The sequence below is a fragment of the Halichoeres trimaculatus genome, unplaced genomic scaffold (genome assembly GCF_033239565.1).
Source record: "Halichoeres trimaculatus isolate MK-OKI-2021-1 unplaced genomic scaffold, fHalTri1.1 fHalTri1_scaffold_18, whole genome shotgun sequence".
Taxonomy (NCBI): Eukaryota; Metazoa; Chordata; class Actinopteri; order Labriformes; family Labridae; genus Halichoeres; species Halichoeres trimaculatus.
In genome coordinates this window covers 19622766-19643463 of record NW_027437196.1, presented here as the reverse complement: position 1 = coordinate 19643463, position 20698 = coordinate 19622766, and the positions used below count along the sequence as shown (strand labels likewise).

The 20698-nt window shown below is 39.9% G+C and overlaps 3 protein-coding genes across 3 annotated transcripts; 1 reads left to right on the top strand and 2 right to left on the bottom strand.

Annotated features, from left to right (window-relative positions):
* Positions 1 to 362: 362 nt before the first annotated feature.
* On the bottom strand, positions 363 to 2797 carry nanog (nanog homeobox). The gene is made up of 4 exons (XM_074693609.1): positions 2234 to 2797; positions 1383 to 1765; positions 1187 to 1294; positions 363 to 853 (listed from the first exon to the last, which is right to left on the bottom strand). Exons 1-4 carry the CDS (start codon positions 2634 to 2636, stop codon positions 521 to 523), a joined length of 1227 nt encoding a protein of 408 aa, XP_074549710.1. The 5' UTR covers positions 2637 to 2797; the 3' UTR covers positions 363 to 520.
* A 2268-nt stretch (positions 2798 to 5065) lies between these two features.
* ipo4 (importin 4) lies at positions 5066 to 15941 on the top strand. The gene is made up of 30 exons (XM_074693826.1): positions 5066 to 5499; positions 5732 to 5818; positions 5902 to 5981; positions 6094 to 6135; positions 6291 to 6420; positions 6632 to 6811; positions 7046 to 7111; positions 7214 to 7315; positions 7449 to 7532; positions 8218 to 8373; positions 8497 to 8550; positions 8773 to 8882; positions 9040 to 9148; positions 9409 to 9538; positions 9716 to 9832; positions 10604 to 10717; positions 10855 to 10978; positions 11155 to 11266; positions 11360 to 11487; positions 11593 to 11670; positions 11815 to 11872; positions 12221 to 12326; positions 12586 to 12779; positions 12900 to 12950; positions 13851 to 13976; positions 14226 to 14452; positions 14536 to 14668; positions 14793 to 14897; positions 15059 to 15128; positions 15457 to 15941. The coding sequence occupies exons 1-30, from the start codon at positions 5434 to 5436 to the stop codon at positions 15585 to 15587; spliced, it is 3270 nt and encodes a 1089-aa protein (XP_074549927.1). The 5' UTR covers positions 5066 to 5433; the 3' UTR covers positions 15588 to 15941.
* Positions 15942 to 16103: 162 nt separating this feature from the next.
* Positions 16104 to 17613, bottom strand: LOC141807676 (uncharacterized). Its single transcript, XM_074693828.1, has 4 exons — positions 17356 to 17613; positions 17180 to 17279; positions 16934 to 17063; positions 16104 to 16556 (listed from the first exon to the last, which is right to left on the bottom strand). The coding sequence occupies exons 1-4, from the start codon at positions 17466 to 17468 to the stop codon at positions 16465 to 16467; spliced, it is 435 nt and encodes a 144-aa protein (XP_074549929.1). The 5' UTR covers positions 17469 to 17613; the 3' UTR covers positions 16104 to 16464.
* Positions 17614 to 20698: the final 3085 nt, after the last annotated feature.

The window sequence follows — 20698 nt, the reverse complement described above, 5'->3', positions numbered from 1 at the left end:
AAACACTGTTTTATGCAATAAGTACAGTAACCAGCTGGAACATTGTAAGTGATGCACCCACAGGTGTTTTTAAATGTGATCACATGCATACAAATACTGAAAAAAAATCTAGTCAACACACTAATGTGCCATACAATCGAGCCCTTGTTAAAAAAAACATACCACTCGAACATCAAGTTGCTTGTGAACCTGCGTTTGTACAACAAAATAATCTGAACTTAGTGCACTTGAGAGGTGTATCTTCATTTTGGCTTAAAACCATTAAAAACACACAAAGAACAGCATAATCAAGACCGACTCCAACTTGGCCACAAATTGTATCAGGTAGAACACACCGACAAACATTAAATAGTTGTATAAAAATAGAACTTCATGATAAAACATCAAACAGGAGTTTGAACATGTTCTATATACAAGCAGCCTTAAGTCTCTGCTAGTTACAAACTTCTGTCAGGAACTCAAGTTGAGGATTGTTAACATGGCTGTTATACACAGACAAACTCAACAGCAGTTACATCGACTACTGGCTGCCATTCTGCACGATCACTGGTGTGACGGTGCTGCAAATTCCAACAGGCTCTCCATTTTTGTTGTCAAAGTTAGAGTTGCCCCCAGTGTTATTCACAGAGGCTGAACCGAATGCATTGTGGTTGTATTCATAAGGAGCCACACTAGGAGGCATGGACCAGCCAGCAGCATTGGGCATGGTAGGGACCATGTGCGGTGTACTTGAGAGCCATGATGGGAAGCCAGCAGATCCAGCTGTGGAGCTCATGGAAGCCAAGTAGTAGGCCAGGTTTGGATTCTTCTTCAGTGCTGCCTGCATCATCTGGGGCCGCACATCTTCCTGGTACTAAGGAAAAAGTGATAGTTTAATTTTTCAATTCAGGAAAAGGTTGACTTTTCACCTCTGAATACACACATATTGTGTTACATCTCGCCTTTAAGGCTCCAACCAGACTATGGTTGGGCCTCCATTATGGATGTATTTTTCTATGTCCAAGCCACTGGATCTTTGTTATTGTTTAACAGGAAACCTTGGCAGGACAATTTTCACCAGCTCTTCAAACTGAGACTCCTACATGTACTCATGCTCCATATGCTTCATTTTGCAAGTTTGTTTTAAGCCATTTTTGTCAAACTATGCAAATCATTTCTGGCACATACTGTGAAAAAGGCTACTTACTGTTGGGGCATTTTGTTGCATGATTGGGGTGTAGCGCTCAAGGGCCCATCCGTTGTCTTTCTGGTGCCTCCTTAGCTTCATTCTTCGGTTCTGAAACCACGTCTTGACCTGAACAAAAATGTAAGGGAATTAGGTGAGTCACGAAAAAGTGTCATCTTTGCTTTGCTGATCCTGCTTCTTGATTTTTATCCCTCACCTGTTTGTATGTCAGGCCGGTCATTTCTGCTACATTCTTCATTTCTGCAGGGGTGAGGTATCTCTGAACACTGAAACGCTGAACAAGAGTATTCATCTGACTCTCTGAGAAGGCTGCCCGGACCTTTGTTTTAGAGTTACTTGCAGCACCAGTGCTTTTATGCTTTGGGACAGGGATTGGTGCGTGTAAAGGGGCAGTTTCATTAGTGCTGTTGTTGTCTTGGATGACGAAGGGGTTCAGCTCCTCCAAAATCGAGCTGGAAACATCCTCGCTGGGATCAGGGCTCCTGCTGCTGGTGTCATCGTCAAGTTCCTTCTTAACCCAGGTGACAGGGTCTGTCTGAGGTAAAGCTTCTTCTCTGCTCCTGCCAGAATTCCATGAATCTGAACAGGGGACGGATAAAAGTCACAATGTAGGATTGTAAACTATATCAACCGTTACCGTTACCGTACATGTCAATAAAACTTAAAAACAACACATAATTATTTCTCCATTGGTAAGTTTACCAGGCCGTCAACACATGACACTGGTTTGTGTATCTCGAACTGTCGCTAGATGTCGCCATTTCTGGACGTGCGGCATTTTTCCCATTTGCGCGCTACTCCTTCAACTTCCCTCAAACAACAAAATGGCTCAGAAATACCCCTCGTTTTCCGATGTGGTGGAGGAAATCTTGTCTACAAACAGCTCGCTCCATGTAAGATCCAACACGATGAGTTTCGGGCTATCAATAGGTTTATCATAGTAGAGACGTTTTGCTTACGAAGAGGGGGCGAACTACTTGTCCACATCGTGCTTCATATGTGCTACACTTAGGGTAGCAACACGGACTAGCTAATGCATGAACTTACCCGGAGAAATAAGCGCCTCAGAATCACTGGTTGAATCGCGGCCGGTTCGCTTTGTCTCATGTTCTCTTGAATTGTAGGCAGCCTGGTGTTGTCCGCTTAACAGGAGACGACCTGCATGTGTGTCCCCCAGGTAGACAACACCTGAACCCTGGTAGGGACTGCGGTCGGACATGGCATTGTCCTGCGGACTGCACGGCGGAGACTCTTCCGGGCCTCCGTTGGTTGGGGTGTAGTAGGCCTGTGTAACTCCAGGATTGTAACTGCTCATATCCCCCTGTTCGCCCCAGGTGGACAGATTCATGAAGCCCTTTGGCTCGGGCCGGGATTGGTACACCAGGCTGTAAGCATAAGCATGGTAGGAGGGATTGTAGTTGTAGCTTATCTGGGGCTTCCAGTCTGCCATGTTTCCTTATGAAGTTGGACGCGGGTAGCGAAGGCAGTGACCCCTAAGCAAAGGCCCCTTTACCAAAGTAAGTCAGGTCGCCGGATCGACGTTTGGTGGAATGTTACCCAGTGGCCTTCGTTGTAGCCCATGCACGTTCAAATCTGGGCGCGGTGTCACGGGGACGGTTTATACAGAGACGTGTGGGTGTGTTTGGTGGGTGTTGTAGAATCAGGCCAGCCGATTTGATTAGCCTTCTGAGAGGATCGGCCATTACATCAACCAATCGCGTTCTTCTACATATCGTTTAAACTTAAAAAACACAGATCACCAGTAACGGAAGCGTTCAAGTTGTGAAATCTCAGTGTACACTTGAACAATTAGTGTTTTAAGAAAAGTCACAATTCACTTTTCTCTATATGTTTTCTAAAGACTTGACATCTTGATAGAAACTTAATGACTTGATACATACATACATACATACATACATACATATATATATATATATATATATATATATATATATATATATATATATATATATATATATATATATATATATATATATATATATTTATATATATATATATATATATATATATATATATATATATATATATATATATATATATATAGTTTGTGTGTGTGTGTGTGTGTGTGTGTGTGTGTGTGTGTGTGTGTGTGTTTTATAAGTTGTTTTTCCTTATGATCTGGCTGATTGTCATATCTTACTGTCTTAAATTTGACATTTGAGCTCCATCCTTGAGAAATTTCATAAGCTGAGGCAGCTCTGGGCTTTAATAGTGTGAGGTCAAAATGATTTTTTGGTTTCATCATAAATGTAAATGTAAATGTTCTTTATTTATACAGCCCTTTACTACAACCCTGTCGGTGAACCAAAGTGCTTTACAAAAGTTGGAAGAAAGCAATAAATAAAACAATTAAAGACAAATAGAAGCAATAACAGCAATAAAAACAATAAAAGCAATGAAAACAGTAAACGCAATGAGAGCAATAAGATACAATAAAAAAGTAAAAACAGACTATAAGTAAAAGTAGAAGTGTCACCATACTACTGGGTATTAAAAGCCATCCTAAATAAAAATCATAAGATAAAAGTAGAATGAAATAGAAAATAACTACCCCAAAATCAATAAAAAATTATGTGGTCGGACATTGAAAATAATATTACCTGAATTGGAGAAACAAAAACAAGCATGAGGAATATTTTGTGTCCATCAGGATATATATTCCTATGAGCTCTTGGCCAAGTGTCATAAAAACTATACATATTCCTTTGAGAATAAACCATAAATGAGTAAAAAAAAAAAAAAAAATTCTCAGAGTCAAGGTAATGGTTGTGTTGTAGAATTCTTGGTACAACTTTAGATGGCTGATTGACCTTTTTAAGGGGTATTTCGAACAATGTAGTTGGCAATTTTTTTTAATTAAAACAGCTACATACATTGAATAAATGTATGTTTGTCAGTAAATGTTTATTTTCTGCATAGAAGTGTTTCGCAGTAGAGTTTTTGTTTCATAAGCTTGTTCCTCTGATTTGGTTGTACATGTTTACGCAAACCGCCCTAACCTCTATTTGCAATCCTTTTAAAAAGATGACTGCTGTGGCCTTAAAGTGGCCATCAAGTTGTTGTTTTTGTTCCCCCTCCTTGAATCTGTTGTCTTGGTAATATGTCAGTTAGTGGGGCGATGCTGCAAGAAAGCTGAGCCTAATAGGCCCATTAACATTTCCAGTGATCTGTGCAATACCTGGGTGTGTTTGTATGACCTTAAAAGACCTGTAACAACCTTGCAAAGGAATAGTTTAGGTGTGGGAGGGGGTGTGTATTTAATTTGCATTTGTATTTCCAGATGGTTCTGCTTTGATGATCATCCCAGGCTTTCGTAACTGTATTTTTGAGTCACTCTTGAAAAAAAAGATCATTATAGGTCAAGTTCTAAATCAAGCAAATAATCAAAGATATAAGCAGTTTGTAAGTATTTGCTAATGCTATCGCAAAATATAAGTGCAGCTAGAAAATACTCCTTAATTGGACTCCTCCTCCAGACAGTCTGCAGGTGATTTTTTACGCTGTGTTTAATTTTTTTTCTTGTCACATTGACCTTTAATATAAAGACAGGACAGGCAGCATAAAGATTATATTACAGGTAAATTTTACCATAAAAATAATGCATTTAACTCAGTGTATTGTTGCAGGGTCTGCCTACCACTGAGTCTTTGTTGTAAGCTGTGTAACTGAAGATAAGATAAATAAAATAATACGTAAAGATAATACATTTATAAGGCAAACTCTTAACTCAATTGAATTAAAACACGAATTTTCTGTTCTCCATTTAAATGTCCTCCATAGAAAACCAAATTGAACAGCATAAAGAAGTAGTATGATATCCTCCTCGTCTGCGGGGGTCGCTGTTTCTCTTTCTCTAGCCAGCTAAAAGTTGCATGTCCCTTTAACAGAACTCGCGTGGAACTCCGGGCCGGCTCTGACCCGCGTGCAGGCAATCGAGGCACTAACTGATCCGAACCTACATCCTGAAACCCGACAAACCGCCGTATCTAACGGAAAAATTATACACGATTTCAACTTTTCGATATTATTCACTCTTCAACTCGGGAGTCTGTATTTAGAGCTGTCCACGGAGGCCTTGTTTACATCATTGACAGGTGTAGCAAACTTGGGACACCGCTGGTTTCAACGCCACGAAAGGACAACTCCGAATAGCAGAGTTACACAGAAATAAGTTCAACCGTTAGGGTTGTAATCGTTCAACCGAAGGTAAAAGCTGAGCGCTCGAAATGACAGAAGAACTTGAGCAAATTCTGTCACAGCTGACACAGCCTGACAATGCAGTTATTCAGCAGGTAACACCCTAACTATTCTCACCTAAACATTTAACGGTTATAGTCTTACATTTTTTAAAGTCAAAATAGCCAGAAACGGTTATTTTTCAAAATATCATGGCGTCCTAACTGCCAGTTAATTAGCTAACGTTTCTGTGTTGTAATGTTTCCAAGTTAGGAAAGATTTGTAGTGAAGTTGGATGTACTCCTGGTGACCAGACAGCTCATTGAGCTCTGATGTGTCCCGTTTTAGGCCACAGCCCAGCTGAAAGAGGCTTTCAAAGACCCAGCCATCATACCAGCCCTGTGTGCAGTCATGAGTGGCTCCCAAAACCCTCAGGTATTTGTGTTCCATTGGCAGGGGTAGTGTTACTATTCAGCATTTTTTCCTGGTTGATTCTAATGGTACGTTTTGCTTCATAGATTCGCCAGATAGCTGCAGTGATGCTGAGATTAAGAGTCAAAAAACACTGGAAGAAGATCAGACCTGATGATCGGGAAAGGTATGCCCATTTCCTCATTAAACAATTTCTGGTTCTCTCGACATTAAACCTATTTGCTGCTGAGTACATCAAGTTGAAAATCTGTTCCAACTGTTTCTCTTCTCTCATAAAGCCTCAAGGCAGTGGTGTTGCAGGCTTTCATGCAGGAAACAGAGTAAGACTGTCTTTGTCTTAAATGCTTACGTCTGTGTTTTGTTCGGTAGCACTGGAAATCATACTTTAAATGTTGCCTCAAGTTACAAGATCAGACATAGCCATCAGTGTCATGAGTCTTATGCGTCGATGTGTTCATGAATATCTTAAATGCAGGCACACAGTTCAGCATTCACTCTCCCAGCTCTGTGCAATGATGGTTAAACATGAGACACCAGACCGCTGGCCTGCCCTACTTCAGCTCCTCAGTCAGTCCACTGCAAGCAGCAACCCTCATGACAAACAGGTAAAAGAGTCATTAAATCACAAAAATGGTCTTTTTGGGTTGTCTCCATTCTAAATTATATGAAACAGAATACTGGCTTTAAGTCTCTGTACTGTTTTATGTTTATGTTATAATGGCTGAAGAGTAGACACTATTAAAATAATACACATAGCCACTGTTTCATCTTCACTGAAGTCATTTAAACATCATCATTGTTTTTCTTACCCAACAGTGTGGCCTTTTGTTGCTGAATAAGGTGGTGGAGTCCAACCCGGAGCCATTTAAGCCTCATTATTGTCACCTGCTACAGATGCTCAGCACTGTACTACAGGACCACAGCAACCCAACAGCATTATACTACAGCATCCTCACCCTCACAGGAATCACTGCATACACAGGCACAGAGGAGATGGTGAGACACTGTTAATGTTCCAACTCTAACTTCTAATCAGATCAGCAGGTAAAATGTAAGTGCAAAGTTTAACTGTTAAAGACTAGACATAAGTATTTAGCATTGTGTTGTCTTTCATACATAATATTAAGTTTAAATGTGCCGTAAGTCTAAAGCACAAGTTGTGTCGTGATTGTTATTTTAAACATATAGACCCAAACTTCAATGACAGGACTGTTTTTTTCTGCCCTACAGAACCAGATGCGATCCATCATTCCAAGTCTGATTGAGGCTCTGAAACATCTGATCAAGGCAGATCAGGTTGGCTGATTTACTTCAAAACACATGTCTGTCTGTTTTTAGATAAGCACAGGTGGAAGTTTAAATCCTGCGACATTGTTTGATTTAACTCTGTCTGTTTAGGAAAAAGCCAGTGAGGCCATGGAGGTGTTTAATGAGCTAATGGAGAGTGAGGTGTCCATCATTGTCCCTCATATTCCTGCTATGGTCCACTTCTGTTTGGAGGTAAGAATGAAATATCTTAATTCTGTATTTGAAATATTTGTGTCTGATTTTACTTCCTGAACAGCAACATGATTCATATTTCTAAGAACTCCCTAAGGCATATAGAAAATAATAATGTAAATCTTTGTTTAAGATTGGCTGTGACACCAATCTGAGTGACTCCTTGCGGGTGAAGGGGCTGTCCTGTATTATCTTTCTTATCAAGCTGAAGAGCAAGGTAAGGTCTCTTGTCAGCCTCTGTAAAGAAAAAACTGTCTTTCTGTGTCATGAATTACAGAGAACACAAAAGATATCTAACCTAACAGTTTGCATAATGCAGCTTAACTCCCCATGGTCTTTTTTTTGTTTTTTAACCAAAATAAGAGAATATGTAGCTGTCTGTAATTGTCTTTTTTGTTCTCAGAAACAGGAAAACAGTTTCTGGGGGCATGTGCACTTAATGTGTTAAACCAGCAACTTCTCTCCCTTGTGGGGACATTCTTCTAAACCTTTTATTTATTTATTTTTTAGAATAACCTTTGTTATTCTTAAAGACACTGCTGAACTATACCTGTGTTTAAGGAAACCCTGAAATCTCTATCTTTGAAGTTTCTACCCCTTTTGCCAAATTTAAATTCTTCCCTCAGTTTTTTTAAGCAAACACTTTTATTCATATGATTCTCTGTTCAACTTTTAAACTATCTGGATTGAAAGTACCTTAATTTAACAATTTTAATTTAATTTTAAAACAGTTTTTATAACAGTTTGCACAGTTTCAACTCGTGCTTGGCCCTCATACCGTCTTCCTCTCAGACTTAGATTTGACATCCTTGGGTATCTGCTTTGATTTTTGCAGAATCAGCTGGCAAAAGTCACATTAATTTAACTAAAAACACAGATCCCCGTCCTTTTTCTCTTTGCAGGCAGTGCTAAAGCAGAAACTGCTGAGCCCCATCCTGCAGTCTATTTTCCCTGTGCTGGTTGCAGCTCCCCCTCCTGGTGAACAAGATCCAGATGATGAAGAGGATGACAGTGGAGACGGCACAGACAATGACAACCCCAAACACTGCGCTACTCAGGTAAAAAAAAAAATAGTGTCAATACAAAGCATGAAACTCAGTTGTTTTTATGATTAGATCACGTGGAGTAGCCTGAATAAGTTCACAGGAAACTGGCTGACTATTTTTTAATTTCATTTTCAGATTATTGACACCATGGCACTCCATATGCCTCCTGAGAAATTGTTCCAGCAACTGGTAAGTCACCTGAAAGCCATTATGAAGTTTTTTATTTAATTCCTGGGTTTTATAAATATACATACCTGCATTTGACATTGCATTACAACAAGAAAAGTGACGCATAAACCATATCGCTTTGACTCGAAAAGTGTTTAAAAAAATGCAGATTTTCAGTTTTGGATATGTGAACAGACTCAGGCCCTGCCTTTTGTTCATGCAGTTCACTGTTTTGTGTTTCAGATGCCCTTGACTCAGGCCTGCCTTGCAAGTGAAAACCCCTATCAGAAGAAAGGTGGTCTCCTGTGTCTCGCTGTGCTAGCTGAAGGATGTGCTGACCACATTCGCACCAAGTACATGAAAGCATTCCTGTTCCCTTGCTTTTAACCTTTCTTTGTTTTATTTCTTCCTTAAAAGAAGCATTTCCTCTCTAGGAATGGATGTGTTTGCTGGGGAATTAATAACAGAAAAAAATTATTTTTCTCTTTTTTGTTTTCCTGTCTGTTGAAGGATGCTGTCATCAGTGCTGCAGACAGTGTGCAACAGTCTTTCTGACAGCAGTCAGGTGGTGCGCAATGCTGGCCTTTTTGCCCTTGGGCAGTTCTCAGAGCATTTACAGGTGAGGCAGTGTGAACCACAAAACAATTCATACAAACTTGCATTTATTAATTCATCATTGTAATTTGAACTGGGGAGTAAAAGAAATGGAGTACACCCATATCTCTGAGTTTTACACTGTATTATCGGTCTAGTTTTACTAATAGAGGTGCAGCCCTAAGATGGTACGCGTTCAAAAACAGAAATCGTTTCATGTCAAGTATAAAACAAAAGGAGATTTTCTTTTTCGTTGATGACTTTGTTTTCCACACCTCTCTCCAGCCTGAAGTGAGTAAATACTGTGAACAGCTGATGCCTTTACTGCTGGGTTACCTTTCATCCCTGAACCAGACCAAGGTCGGCCATGTTACCAGGGCCTTTTATGCCTTAGAGAACTTCATGGAGAACCTAGGTAAGAAGAAGTTTCATGCACTTGTTATCAGCACACCTAACAAAAAGTTAGAAAAGTAAACCTCAATGAATGTGAAGTTTTTTTTATTTGTGTTCTGTTCATTCACATGATGCCTGCTACTAGATGCCATCAACTGCTTTTATTATGAAGATGTTTACATTGTTTTTTCTTAAACAGCAGGCACAGAAATTGAACCTTATCTCCCCACCCTGATGGAAACGATGTTGTCTGCTCTCAACAACACGGACAACCTGAAAATAAAAGAGCTTACGGTGTCAGCCATTGGTGCCATAGGTATGATGCTTCAAAAAGTTTGTCCAATGCCTTACAGAAGTAAATATAGAGTTCCTGTTTTCTGTATCACAACTATTTATCTGAATGTCCAGCTAGCTTGTATAATTCCATCAGGGTTCTGTTTTGTCAAAATTGATAAAAAAAATTAAAAACGTTGTCAAAGTCAACATTAAAGTGAAACTTTGAGCATTGATAGTATTTTCTAGACTAAAAGTTGCATCAGCCAAAAAAAGTGTCATGAAGAGGGAAACTACAGATAAGTCACAGGTCTATAAGATGCATTTATCTGGAATTAGTTGGGATGTTTACAGTATTTCCCCTCCTTGCTCAGAGTTGCACTCAGAAACTTCCTGTATCACTCTCAAGCTAAGATTTCTTGCTAGGAATTTTAAGGCAAGTTAGGAGCTCTCTGAGAAGACTCTAAGAGGCTTTGTGAATACTGGCCCAGGAGCTGTCGGGCTGCAGCCTCCGTCAGCATGCAGTGCTGTTGGGCTGTGCATATATTTCTCATGTCTGAATTTAGTGATTTTTTCCAGTAAAATAATTTAGCAACAACCCACATTTATTTGATATACAAGTCGCACCTGACTAATAAGTCGCGGGACCAGCCAAACTATGGAAGAAAGTGTGACTTATAGTCCAGAAAATACAGTATAATTAGTCTATATTTCATGAAGCTTGACTGTTGCATTTTCACTTTTACATACTTACTATAAATGTTGTCAGTGTTTGATGCCATTAAATGATACATTGTGGATCACTTTCTTTCAGCCAATGCTGCCAAAGAGCTGCTGGTTCCCTACTTTCCTCAAGTCCTTGAAAGCCTGAAATGCTTCCTAACAGCTACCACTGAGGAGATGAGGTTACTGCAGACTCAGTCCTTGGGTAGGTAAACTTCAGGGGAAAGGAAGGAACTTGTGAAATTCCAGATTATTCTTTTCTGTGTTGGCACCCATATTTGTGCATATAACCAAAAACTTAAATAGTTTATGAACCCTGATCATTTTTTGATGTTTTCTCAGATACACTGGCAGTGCTGGCCCGTACTATTGGTAAAGACGTATTCAGCCCTCTCGCTGCAGAGTGTGTTCAACTGGGCCTTAACCTGACTGACGCTATTGACGACCCTGACTTAAGGCGCTGCACGTAGGTCGCTTAGATTAAAGAACCTACACACAATTTGGTAGTTAAAGCATAAAGTACCAAACATTAACCAGTAAATATATTTCTGTTTACAGAATTGAACAAAAATTGTTTTGACATTTGCAAATCAAAAGCAGTTATAAACGATATTCTTTTGCCTTTGCTCGTCCCTTCATCAGGTACGGCCTCTACTCTGCTGTATCCACTGTCAACCCAGAGTGCTTGATTCCTCATCTCACTGCCATCACAACCATTATGCAGCTTGCCCTCAAGTCCAATGAAGGGATAACGGTACTGAGCATGAAAACAACAGGGTGAATTTACACTGTCCAAATAACAAAAATTAACATTTTTACCTTTTGACGTCTTCTCTTCTCCTTTAAGGCACACCTTGAGGAGGATAAAGCATTTGTCCTGTTGGATGAGGAAGATGATGACGATGATGACCATGAAGAAAAAGATGATCAGATTCTGGGAGATGAACCTGAGACGGAGGTTCATGATGTAGCAGGGTACAAGTCACTTTCAGACTGCAAATATAGAGGATGAATGCATATTTAATAACCCTGCTTCACGATAGTGCTTACGCTTTCTGATGCTGTTTTTTCATTTCTCAGGTTCAGTGTAGAAAATGCTTACATTGATGAGAAAGAGGATGCCTGTGAGTCTCTGGGAGACATTGCATTCAGCACTGGGTAAGAGAGAGATGTGTGTGTCTGAGATTATAACATTTCAGGTGGTGAGATTTAATTGTGTTCAGTATATACCGTGTCCAGTTTTATTCTACATGAGAAAGTAGTTGTGATGTATGTGTGTGTCATTCATTTTCCTTTTGACAGAGCTGCCTTCCAGCCCTTCCTGGAGTCCAGCTTTCAGCAGGTGTTTGAGATGAGAGATGTGAGTTGTTCTGTTATTCTTCTCTGTCTAATGTTCTGTGAAGGAAACTCGTGGGTTGTGATGTGTGCATATGTTTTGTCTCAGCAGGTTTCTGTCAACAAGTAGATTGATAATTAGAGATTTGAAACCTAATTCTTAAAAAGTAGCAAAGAAAGAATGGCAGCACTGACAGCAGGCTCAGAGGTTTACTTTGGTATAAAATCAACAACTCTTGTGCCTGGATTCTTCAGCATCAGTATCCTATTTTCTCTGTATGGGGGTTATATATTTTCTCTATTACACAAAACTTGTTCATTTTACTCAAACTTCATGCATTTTGTATTCTCTCTTAATTTCCTCCTACTCTAGTATCCCCATGAGGATGTCCGCAGGGCAGCGTTTGGAGCAATGGGCCAGTTTTGTCGAGCTCAGCACAAAGTTTGGAAGGAAAATCCTACAGAGGAAAACCACCAGGGTAAAATTTGTCCTGAGGAAGTCTATTGAACTGAAATTTCTTTGAGTAAATTGAAGAATGGGCAGTGCTGCTCTCTGTTCAAGTCAGGATTATGAATCAAAGTTATAGGTTGAAACTGTAGGGTTGCATTCTGATGCTGAGTGAAAGGTAGAGGCCAGCAAATCCAGCAAGTTTGTGTGGAGGAGGCATCAGTTCTGTAGCTTTAATGTTTTTCAGATTTATTTATCTTAATTTTCTTCACGTCATATCCCTCCTCCAGCCCTTCTGAAGCTGCTGAATGTGGTGATTCCTCTTATTGTGGAAACGGTGCGAAAAGACCATGAGCGCCAGGTTGTAATGGGTGCCCTGGAATCCATGAACAATGTCATCAAAACGTGCAAGGGAGAGGTTTTCACAAACCCTTCATGCCTTAAAGAGATCAGCTACGTCATCCGGGATGTGCTCAAGAAAAAGGTGAGAAGAATGAGAGACTTATCGGAAAGAGTCACCTTTGTCTGCTACCAAGTGCCCAGTGTCTGTTTTTTAACATTTGCCGTCTTTACACCTCTTCTCTTTTTCTCCCTGTCTGTTTAGACGGTTTGTCAGGGTGCTGGTGGTGATGATGGTGAAGATGAAGATCAACAGGTTGGCTGAACTCCTTCATGTCACATTCATAGTCACCAACACTTATAACAGTATTAAAAGTTGATGAATCAATTTTGGGAAAATTAAGGGCCTTAAAAAGTATTAAAAAGTCTTAATTGTGGTTTAATGAGGTATTAAATTTCATAGGTATTCAAGCTTTGACCCAAAAAATATCCATGAATATTTATTTTCCTCCTTGCAACTGTCCCCTGATTGGGACGTTAAACATTCGGCCGATAAAGTTGTAAAATAGAATAGAAAAGAATAGAGTCACTTTATTGATCCCAAACTGGAAAAATGTTGTGTTAACAGCAGAAATCAATGAAGTCAGTAGAAAAATACAAAAATAAAAAAGAATAAAATAAAAGAAATACATAAAGACTCTAGTTACAATAAAATACAACAATAAGGATTGTGAGCGGTATAAACACCAGCTATAAATTAACGTCATTTCTAGTTTCATAAAGAGAAATTAAATACAGCAATAAAGCAAATCACACTATCTCCGGCACATGTCCTAAATTTTAAAAATGATGAAATAATTTCTCATTTTCTTCAGCAAGTTGGCCTTGAATAACTGCTGTTTCTTGTTGTGGGAATGTTGATAAACCTTTAGTTTTATTTCTTCTTTCAAGCTTTATTCCTCCTTAGCTTACATCATTTCTGTAAAAATGTAAACTACAACTGTTAAAAAGTAGATGCCAACAACAACTGAAAGTTGGGATAAAGTCTTAAAACTTTTTCAAAGGTTTTTGAAAAAGTCTTAAAAAGGTATTGAAATCAACCTCAGGATTTTAGCATATACTCTGTATAAGGAAATAGACATTATTTAAAGTGATGTTTTGTTGAGTGTCACTTCAGTTTTCTGAATCCAGAAATTGGATTGGAAATCTTTTTCAGGCCGAGTATGATGCCATGCTCCAAGAGTTTGCAGGGGAGGGAATCCCCCTCGTGGCTTCTTCAGTACCTGCAGACAGCTTTGCTCCTTTCCTGAATGACCTGCTTCCTCTCATCATGAGCAAGGCCGTAAGTCTGAACAACTAAAGCTAATATATTAAGCTTTAATAATTGTGTGTTGCTTGAATATGAGATGCATGTATTTTTTTGTATTGCAGGAACAGCAAGTCACCTGCTTGTCTCGCATTTTAGGATTTTAAATTAACTAAAGAAGCTTGTTCTTGTTAACCAAATCCTTAGACCAAAATATTTTCAGGATGCACTCTTTAGTTGTGTTTTATTTATTGTTGTTTGCTTTCTGTTTCCCCTCAAATAAAGAAATCCTCCTGCACAGTAGCAGACCGGTCATTCTCTCAGGGTACGATTGGAGAAATCCTGATGGCTCTCGTGAATGTCCCCGGAGGTCGTGCAGTGGCAGGCAGACTGTCCAATCGTTTGCTCCCTGTGCTTGTAGCAGGCGTGAGGGACAGTGATCCTGAAGTTCGTAACAACAGTGTGTTTGGACTGGGATGTCTGGCTCAGACAGCTGGACCCATCGTTGTATCGTATCCTTTTGATTGATGAATGTTTCTCTGAGCGTTGTGAAATAACTCAACACATATGGTTGTTCCTTAGTGAAGCGTTTCAGAGACTATCCCATGATGCTGTCTGTGTTTTCTAACCTGCTGACCAAAGAGTCAGACACCAGGGTGATTGACAACCTGTGTGCTGCCCTCTGCAGGATGATCATGAGTAATGTGGAAGCCGTCCCTCTTGAGCAGGTATGCTTCTATCTTTTAGCTGTTATTTTAGATGGCATTGGTTTAATTAGCATTTATTGCCAGAGGCACATTTTCACTTGTGGAAAACTCATTATAACTCATCTAACCTGGTAATAAATAACAGGTTTTGCCTGCTCTGGTGGCTCATCTTCCCCTAAAAGAGGACATGGAGGAGAACAAGACGGTGTTCAGCTGCTTGGCTATGCTGTACACACACAGTCCTGCTTTGGTACAGTACAAACACTACTCAGTTTAGACATATTAAAAATACTAAGGATAGAGGAAATGTACTGTTTCCTTATTCTTGGTCCATTATTGTGCTTTTTGGTCCATTGACTTGGGCACAGATGTGCTTGGTTACCATGTCATCTGTCTATTGTTTTCTCCCAGGTTGTAAAGGTGATGAAGCCCATAGTTGCTGCTTCCACTCATGTCCTTAGCAACAACAAAGTTGATGATGGTGAGGATTACTTTGTCAGCACGCAGCTTTTTATGTGGCTAGTGTTGTCTGTCACCAGCTTAAACTGAACTGATCACTCAGACTCCAACATTTTTATATCTTTTTATCTGAAGTTATTAAAATACAAGAATGCACAAAGAACACTTTTCAGATTACAGTCTCAAAACTTACACTCCTCTTTCCAGTGGATTAAATCATTTCTCTCATAGAGCACTTTCTTTAGTCCCAGCACAGCTTCATCCGTATTCTGTGGCTTTGTTGTTGCTGTACTCTTCAGTCTCCTGTGCTTTTCTCTTCTCTCTAAATGTGTTGTGTCTTCCGCCCACAGAAACAAAGAGCACTTTGGCCATGCTGATAAAAGAATTTGCTCAGCAGCACCCTGCAGACTTCCAAGCAGCTGTGACCTCACTTCCAGGAGAGCAACAGGCCCTGCTGAGTGCAGCCATCTCTGCCTCGTAGCCCCCACGCAGCCTCACACTCTGGTGACAGCCAGCAATAAAAGAATTTTATACTGTAGCTCGAACATGAGGACACTTTCTGGAGACGTTCCCCCAGTTAATTTAAAAACAGCACTTCAGTCATTCTGGTGAAGTTATTACATTTGGAAGTTATGCCTCTTAGTATTTACTTTTAATTTATTTGATCAAAAGCATGCCATGTTAATGTTGTGTTATTTTAAAGAGTTACACTTCACCATCCTGTTACTGTTGTATTTGTTTCCCTGGTATTCCTGTAATGTGCTTATATGAACTGATACTCTTCCCATTTTGCCCATTTTGCCACTGTTGAGTGTGAGGCAATGATTTGATCTCCACATAAATGTTATTTTCATTCTCAACCCTGAGTTTAAGTCTGTGGATTTGAAGTATTCGATCACTGTGGGATCTCACAGAGCATGGCCTCGCAGAGGTTTCTCCAGCAGCCCGACACTGCTGCTGTGTCTTGTGTGAACTCTGGCAGAAATACTGCAGTGAAAACCCCCAGAGCTCTCTTACTAACTGAACAGACTGAGCTAATCAGCAACACTCAAAAACCAGCACTTATTTTACCCTCAGTGCACTCAGTCCTGCCAGTGACTTAGACCGTGACTGACTTTGACCAGTTCATCTCTGCTACTTCTAATCCTTAAAGTTTACAGCACATTGATCCAATGCTACAAATTTTAGCACACTGCTAGCACATTCCACATTCCTTGCAGTTAATGCCAAGCCATAAATGTGTATGAGGGAAATAGCGACACCCTGACTCCTGTAAAATCAATTCATGGTTTCATCCTGGAATCAAACTGGAGTTACAACGTGCTTTGCAGTAGAATCATGATGATGACTCTTTGTCTTCATATCTCTCGATGTCCCTGAGCGTCGGTAGAGTCCGGCTGCTGGTTTTCCAGTGCCATAGTCATCTGCACTGGAGCCAGTTCATCCTCTCCTGAAAAAGCACAGAGACAGTGCCACTTAAACAACACATACCTTAGCAACAGATAGCACACATTTGTTCAAGAAAACAACCAGTCTACCCATCACATTATTAAAAGAACCAAAGGGCAAAAATAAATCATGATTTGGAAAATGCGATGTTTGAGGTCATGTCTGGACCATGGTGTGATGTTCACAATGATCTCATTTTATCCTGTGGTTCTGGCACATTACTGTGATCTACATCAGCCTGACATTCCTCCTGTGGTAACGAAATCTGTGCACACAGTTACTCTGATAAATCCACATCAGAATAAAGAAAACATCAGCCTCAACAACTCATTCTCGGATACAAGAGTGAATGTTTGATAGGTTCAGCAGCCACCAGACCTGTTGATGTGTGTTTCCAGGGCATGATGTCCATCCCTGTGCGGCAGAAGGAGCGGTCAGTGTGTGCCTCAGTGCTGTACAGCACCTCCTGCAGCTGTTTGTCTCCGGGCTTCTGGGCTTTCACTCTCACCTGCAAGTGAAAACAATAACATTTCACTTCCCAGCCTCAGCTCCTGAAATTAAAGGCCTGTGTTAACAAAGAGAATCTAAAAATAGGTTGAAGTTTTCTCGCATCTAAAGTCATACCTCCAGGATGGTGATCTCTTTCTCCTTCAGCTTCCCTGCTTTATTCTTAACTTTCGTCTTCTTGTTGTCAACCCACACGACTCTCTCCTTCACCTCTGACCTGGAGGCATCAAAGCAGACGGCTGTGTAGGTAACGTACTAGGAATCTGATTTGAAATGCTGCTTCACACACTCACTCTTGGATGCCCAGGTCAGCTAGTGTTGTGTCGAGGAAGGGGAATGGTTGGTGCGCAGGGTCAGGCTGCACCTCGATGGGGAGTGTCACAGACATTGGGATCTCCCACTCCATCTCGACTCGCACCTTTGGCCCTGAGGACTCCCTCTCTGCTGGTGCGTCCGACCCCCTGTTGGCCTGCTCAGCCGGGGCCTCTCCTTCCTCCTGCAAGCTTTTTGTTTCGTCTGCTGCCAGCTTGGCTCTTTGATCAGGAACTCAAAAAACAAACAAACAAAGTGATGTATCTCCTTCTCTCAGTGTCTGCTCCCTCTGTTTCTAGCCGTGCTGTTGTTGCAGATACTGGCTGCCTTGCTGCTCCCTGAGGGCTGATGATTCAGAGCTCTGTGTCGTTTGATGATAAAGGTCTGTGGAAAGTGTGAGTGTCTGACTGCGTGCAGACTTGTGCACTGCTCTCCTGGCAGATATAAGCAGCCTTTGCAAATGTGTGTAATGTGTCACTCAGATGTGAGGTTATTACACTGTCAGGGTGATGGACGGCTGCTTTTGTTTGTACTGCTCGGTGTCAACTCTGCCCCAGACTGACTTAAACGAGTGCACACTGATGAGGCCTGTGTGACATCAGAATCTTCCATGAAACAATAAAGAAGTAAATGCTTTATGACCAATAGCTGATATTTGTGTTTTCTATGTAAACATTTGTTGAAATACACACAAGAGAACGTCTCAGGCTCAGTGTGCTCAGCAAATTTATGACTGTAATTACATGATCCACACCACCTTCCTCTCTCCTATTTGCCCTCCATCTCATCTCAGGAGCTTGATATACGGCCCATCAGCAGCTCAGTGTCATATTCACATTAACAGAGGGAACACAAACAATCGTGTGTGTCTGCATGCCGTGGAGCACGTGTGTTTTGACCTTTACAGCCAGGATCCTTCCAAACCAACACTGTGGACACCGTGTCTACAAGCAGCCACAAAGAATCTCGTCAGTTGAAACTACAGCTTTACGTCAGCATACAGGTTATATAAAGCCAAAGAGCCAAGGCAGGTTGAATGTCTGAACGGTTGTTTTGTGGTTGCACAACATCAGCAGTACACAGCTAAATTGTCAGTTTTTCCGACTGGCAACTGAAGCTGTGATGAGTGACACTAACACGCATGTGCCATTGTTGTCCAATGTCAGCTAGATGTGTGAATAATCAGTGCTTTATATGATGATGAGGATGTGTCAGTGTTGTGGTCATGCATTGTTCCAGCTGCTGTAAAGAAAAGTTGAAGACAGTTGAAGTCTAAAGTTTACTGGAAGTGGTGACGACCAAGGTTATAATAGTTTTGGATTTGTCATTATAGTTTAGTTTTAGTTAGTTTTGACATTTTATTTTCCATTACAGTTTAGTTTTAATTAGTTTTGGAGCAGGCATTCTAGTTTTTATTTAGTTTTGATTTTTGCAACAAGGCTTAGTTTTAGTTTAGTTTTAGCTTAGTTTTAGTTTTTTCATACCTTATTAACCAGGTGCAGGATTCAAAAAGGTCAGAGTAAATATTTTGTCATACTGTTTATTTTCAAGTCCAACATAGTGCTCACTGCTCAGTCAATGCTGATACTGAACTGTTGGCTGCTGCCTTAAACACATGAAAATAATCTAAACTTAGTATAAAAAATATAAGCATCAATTATATCAAATAATGTTGACATAAATTACATAAAAATAATATTAACATAAATTATAAAAAAAAAACAATATAATACGAGCTTCAATAAATGATAACTTGGACTTTGTAACAATTAAACTGTTACAGATGCTCTGATTCATTGCTACGTTTCGTCGCAGCACAGCACACAGCCAGTCAGTGCAGTAAACAAGCTCGTCCCTATACATCGTTATGATGGTGCTGTGTGGCACTGACAACTGCCTAAAACTGTCTAAAATTGGTTGGGAAAATGTGTCCGATTAATTTAAATCCCAAAGGTTATTAATATTGTCAAAACTATAACTAAGGGAATTTTGTCTATCATTTTAATTAGTTTCAGTTAGTTTTGTGAACACAAGATACAGTTTTAGTTTACTTATCGTTTTTGTTTTCTTTTTTAGTTTTCATCAATTTGAGTTAACTGCGATGTATTTCAATTTTTTGTTTTTAGTTTTGTTTTAGTTAACTCTTACAACCTTGGTGACGACACAAGATGCCAACAGTATTCACCAAAGTGTGTCTGTGCACAGCATCATTCTGTAAACACTGAGAGCTCAGATGTGTGTGAATGGAGTCCTGGACTGAGGACATTAAAAAAAAGATGTTTGGTTTCCATGCAGCATTTTCAAAGGAAAACATGACGTGACAGTGGAAACATTGTTTCCTGGCATGGCACCATGACTTGAATGTATCGCAAGTAGTATCGACAAAATATTCATTCTGCTGTGTTGATGTAAATGAGGATTTGCGTTCTGTGACTGCAGCACTGACCTCAGCTCTGGCCCCTCGGTCACACTCAAGTGCCACATGGATATGGTCTCACTCTCATGTACACACACACAGCTGTCCCCAGTGCATTTCACGAGCAAACACTTTAATTGCGTGGAGTTACTGAGGCGTGAGCTCAGATAGCAGTTTCCTGCCAGGAGGGCAAAATATGTTCCAAGTGTCATCCAATCAAAAAATACGAGACTCGACCTTTTTCTGCCCCTGAAGCTGGATGAAACCTGACTGTGTGAATTGAACAGTTGGAATTAAACATAAAACTTTGAGATGAGTGGTGTTGATCTGAGATTATTCTAAATGTGCCAGTAAAGAAATTTACACACAGAACTCACCGCTTTTCCATATTCATTCTGTACTTTTTGGGAAGATTTCGATACCTTGGAAACATTTTTTCAAAGCAATCTATAAAACAACAATTGATTCTTATTCTAGAATTTTTCAATTGAAGATTTTTTACAAAGTTATTGATACAAAAAAACGGCTTAATATGTTTGATATTGTAGAGTCACCATTGTGTAGATTTTGTAATGAAGAAGAGGAGGACCAGATGCATTTTTTTTCTATTGTCCTTGTGTTGTAAGTTTTTGGATTAAAATCCAAAACTGGCTGAGGACATTGGATACTTGCTTTAATTTTATACCTTTGAATATTATGTTGGGAGTTTTGGATGGAAGTTGTCCACAGATAATAAATACAATTGTTTTGTTAGGTAAAATATTTATACCAAAAGCTCAATGAAGATATAGCCTAAATATAAGTTGGTTTAAAAATATATTGCGATGCCAATTTCTTTTGGAAAAAATAATTTCAACAAATAATTGCAAAGTGGCATTACATAATATGAAATGGGAAAAAATCTCATT

Coding starts and splice junctions, on each gene's coding strand:
- nanog (XM_074693609.1), bottom strand. CDS start 2,636: ATGGCAGACTGGAAGCCCCAGATAAGCTACAACTACAATCCCTCCTAC. Junction 1,766..2,233: donor TGAGGCGCTTATTTCTCCGG/GTAAGTTCATGC, acceptor TCCCCTGTTCAG/ATTCATGGAATTCTGGCAGG. Junction 854..1,186: donor TGCAACAAAATGCCCCAACA/GTAAGTAGCCTT, acceptor CTTTTTCCTTAG/TACCAGGAAGATGTGCGGCC.
- ipo4 (XM_074693826.1), top strand. CDS start 5,434: ATGACAGAAGAACTTGAGCAAATTCTGTCACAGCTGACACAGCCTGAC. Junction 12,780..12,899: donor GGGATGTGCTCAAGAAAAAG/GTGAGAAGAATG, acceptor CTGTCTGTTTAG/ACGGTTTGTCAGGGTGCTGG. Junction 13,977..14,225: donor CTCTCATCATGAGCAAGGCC/GTAAGTCTGAAC, acceptor CCTCAAATAAAG/AAATCCTCCTGCACAGTAGC.
- LOC141807676 (XM_074693828.1), bottom strand. CDS start 17,468: ATGGAGTGGGAGATCCCAATGTCTGTGACACTCCCCATCGAGGTGCAG. Junction 17,280..17,355: donor GCTGACCTGGGCATCCAAGA/GTGAGTGTGTGA, acceptor TGATGCCTCCAG/GTCAGAGGTGAAGGAGAGAG. Junction 17,064..17,179: donor AAGAGATCACCATCCTGGAG/GTATGACTTTAG, acceptor TTTCACTTGCAG/GTGAGAGTGAAAGCCCAGAA.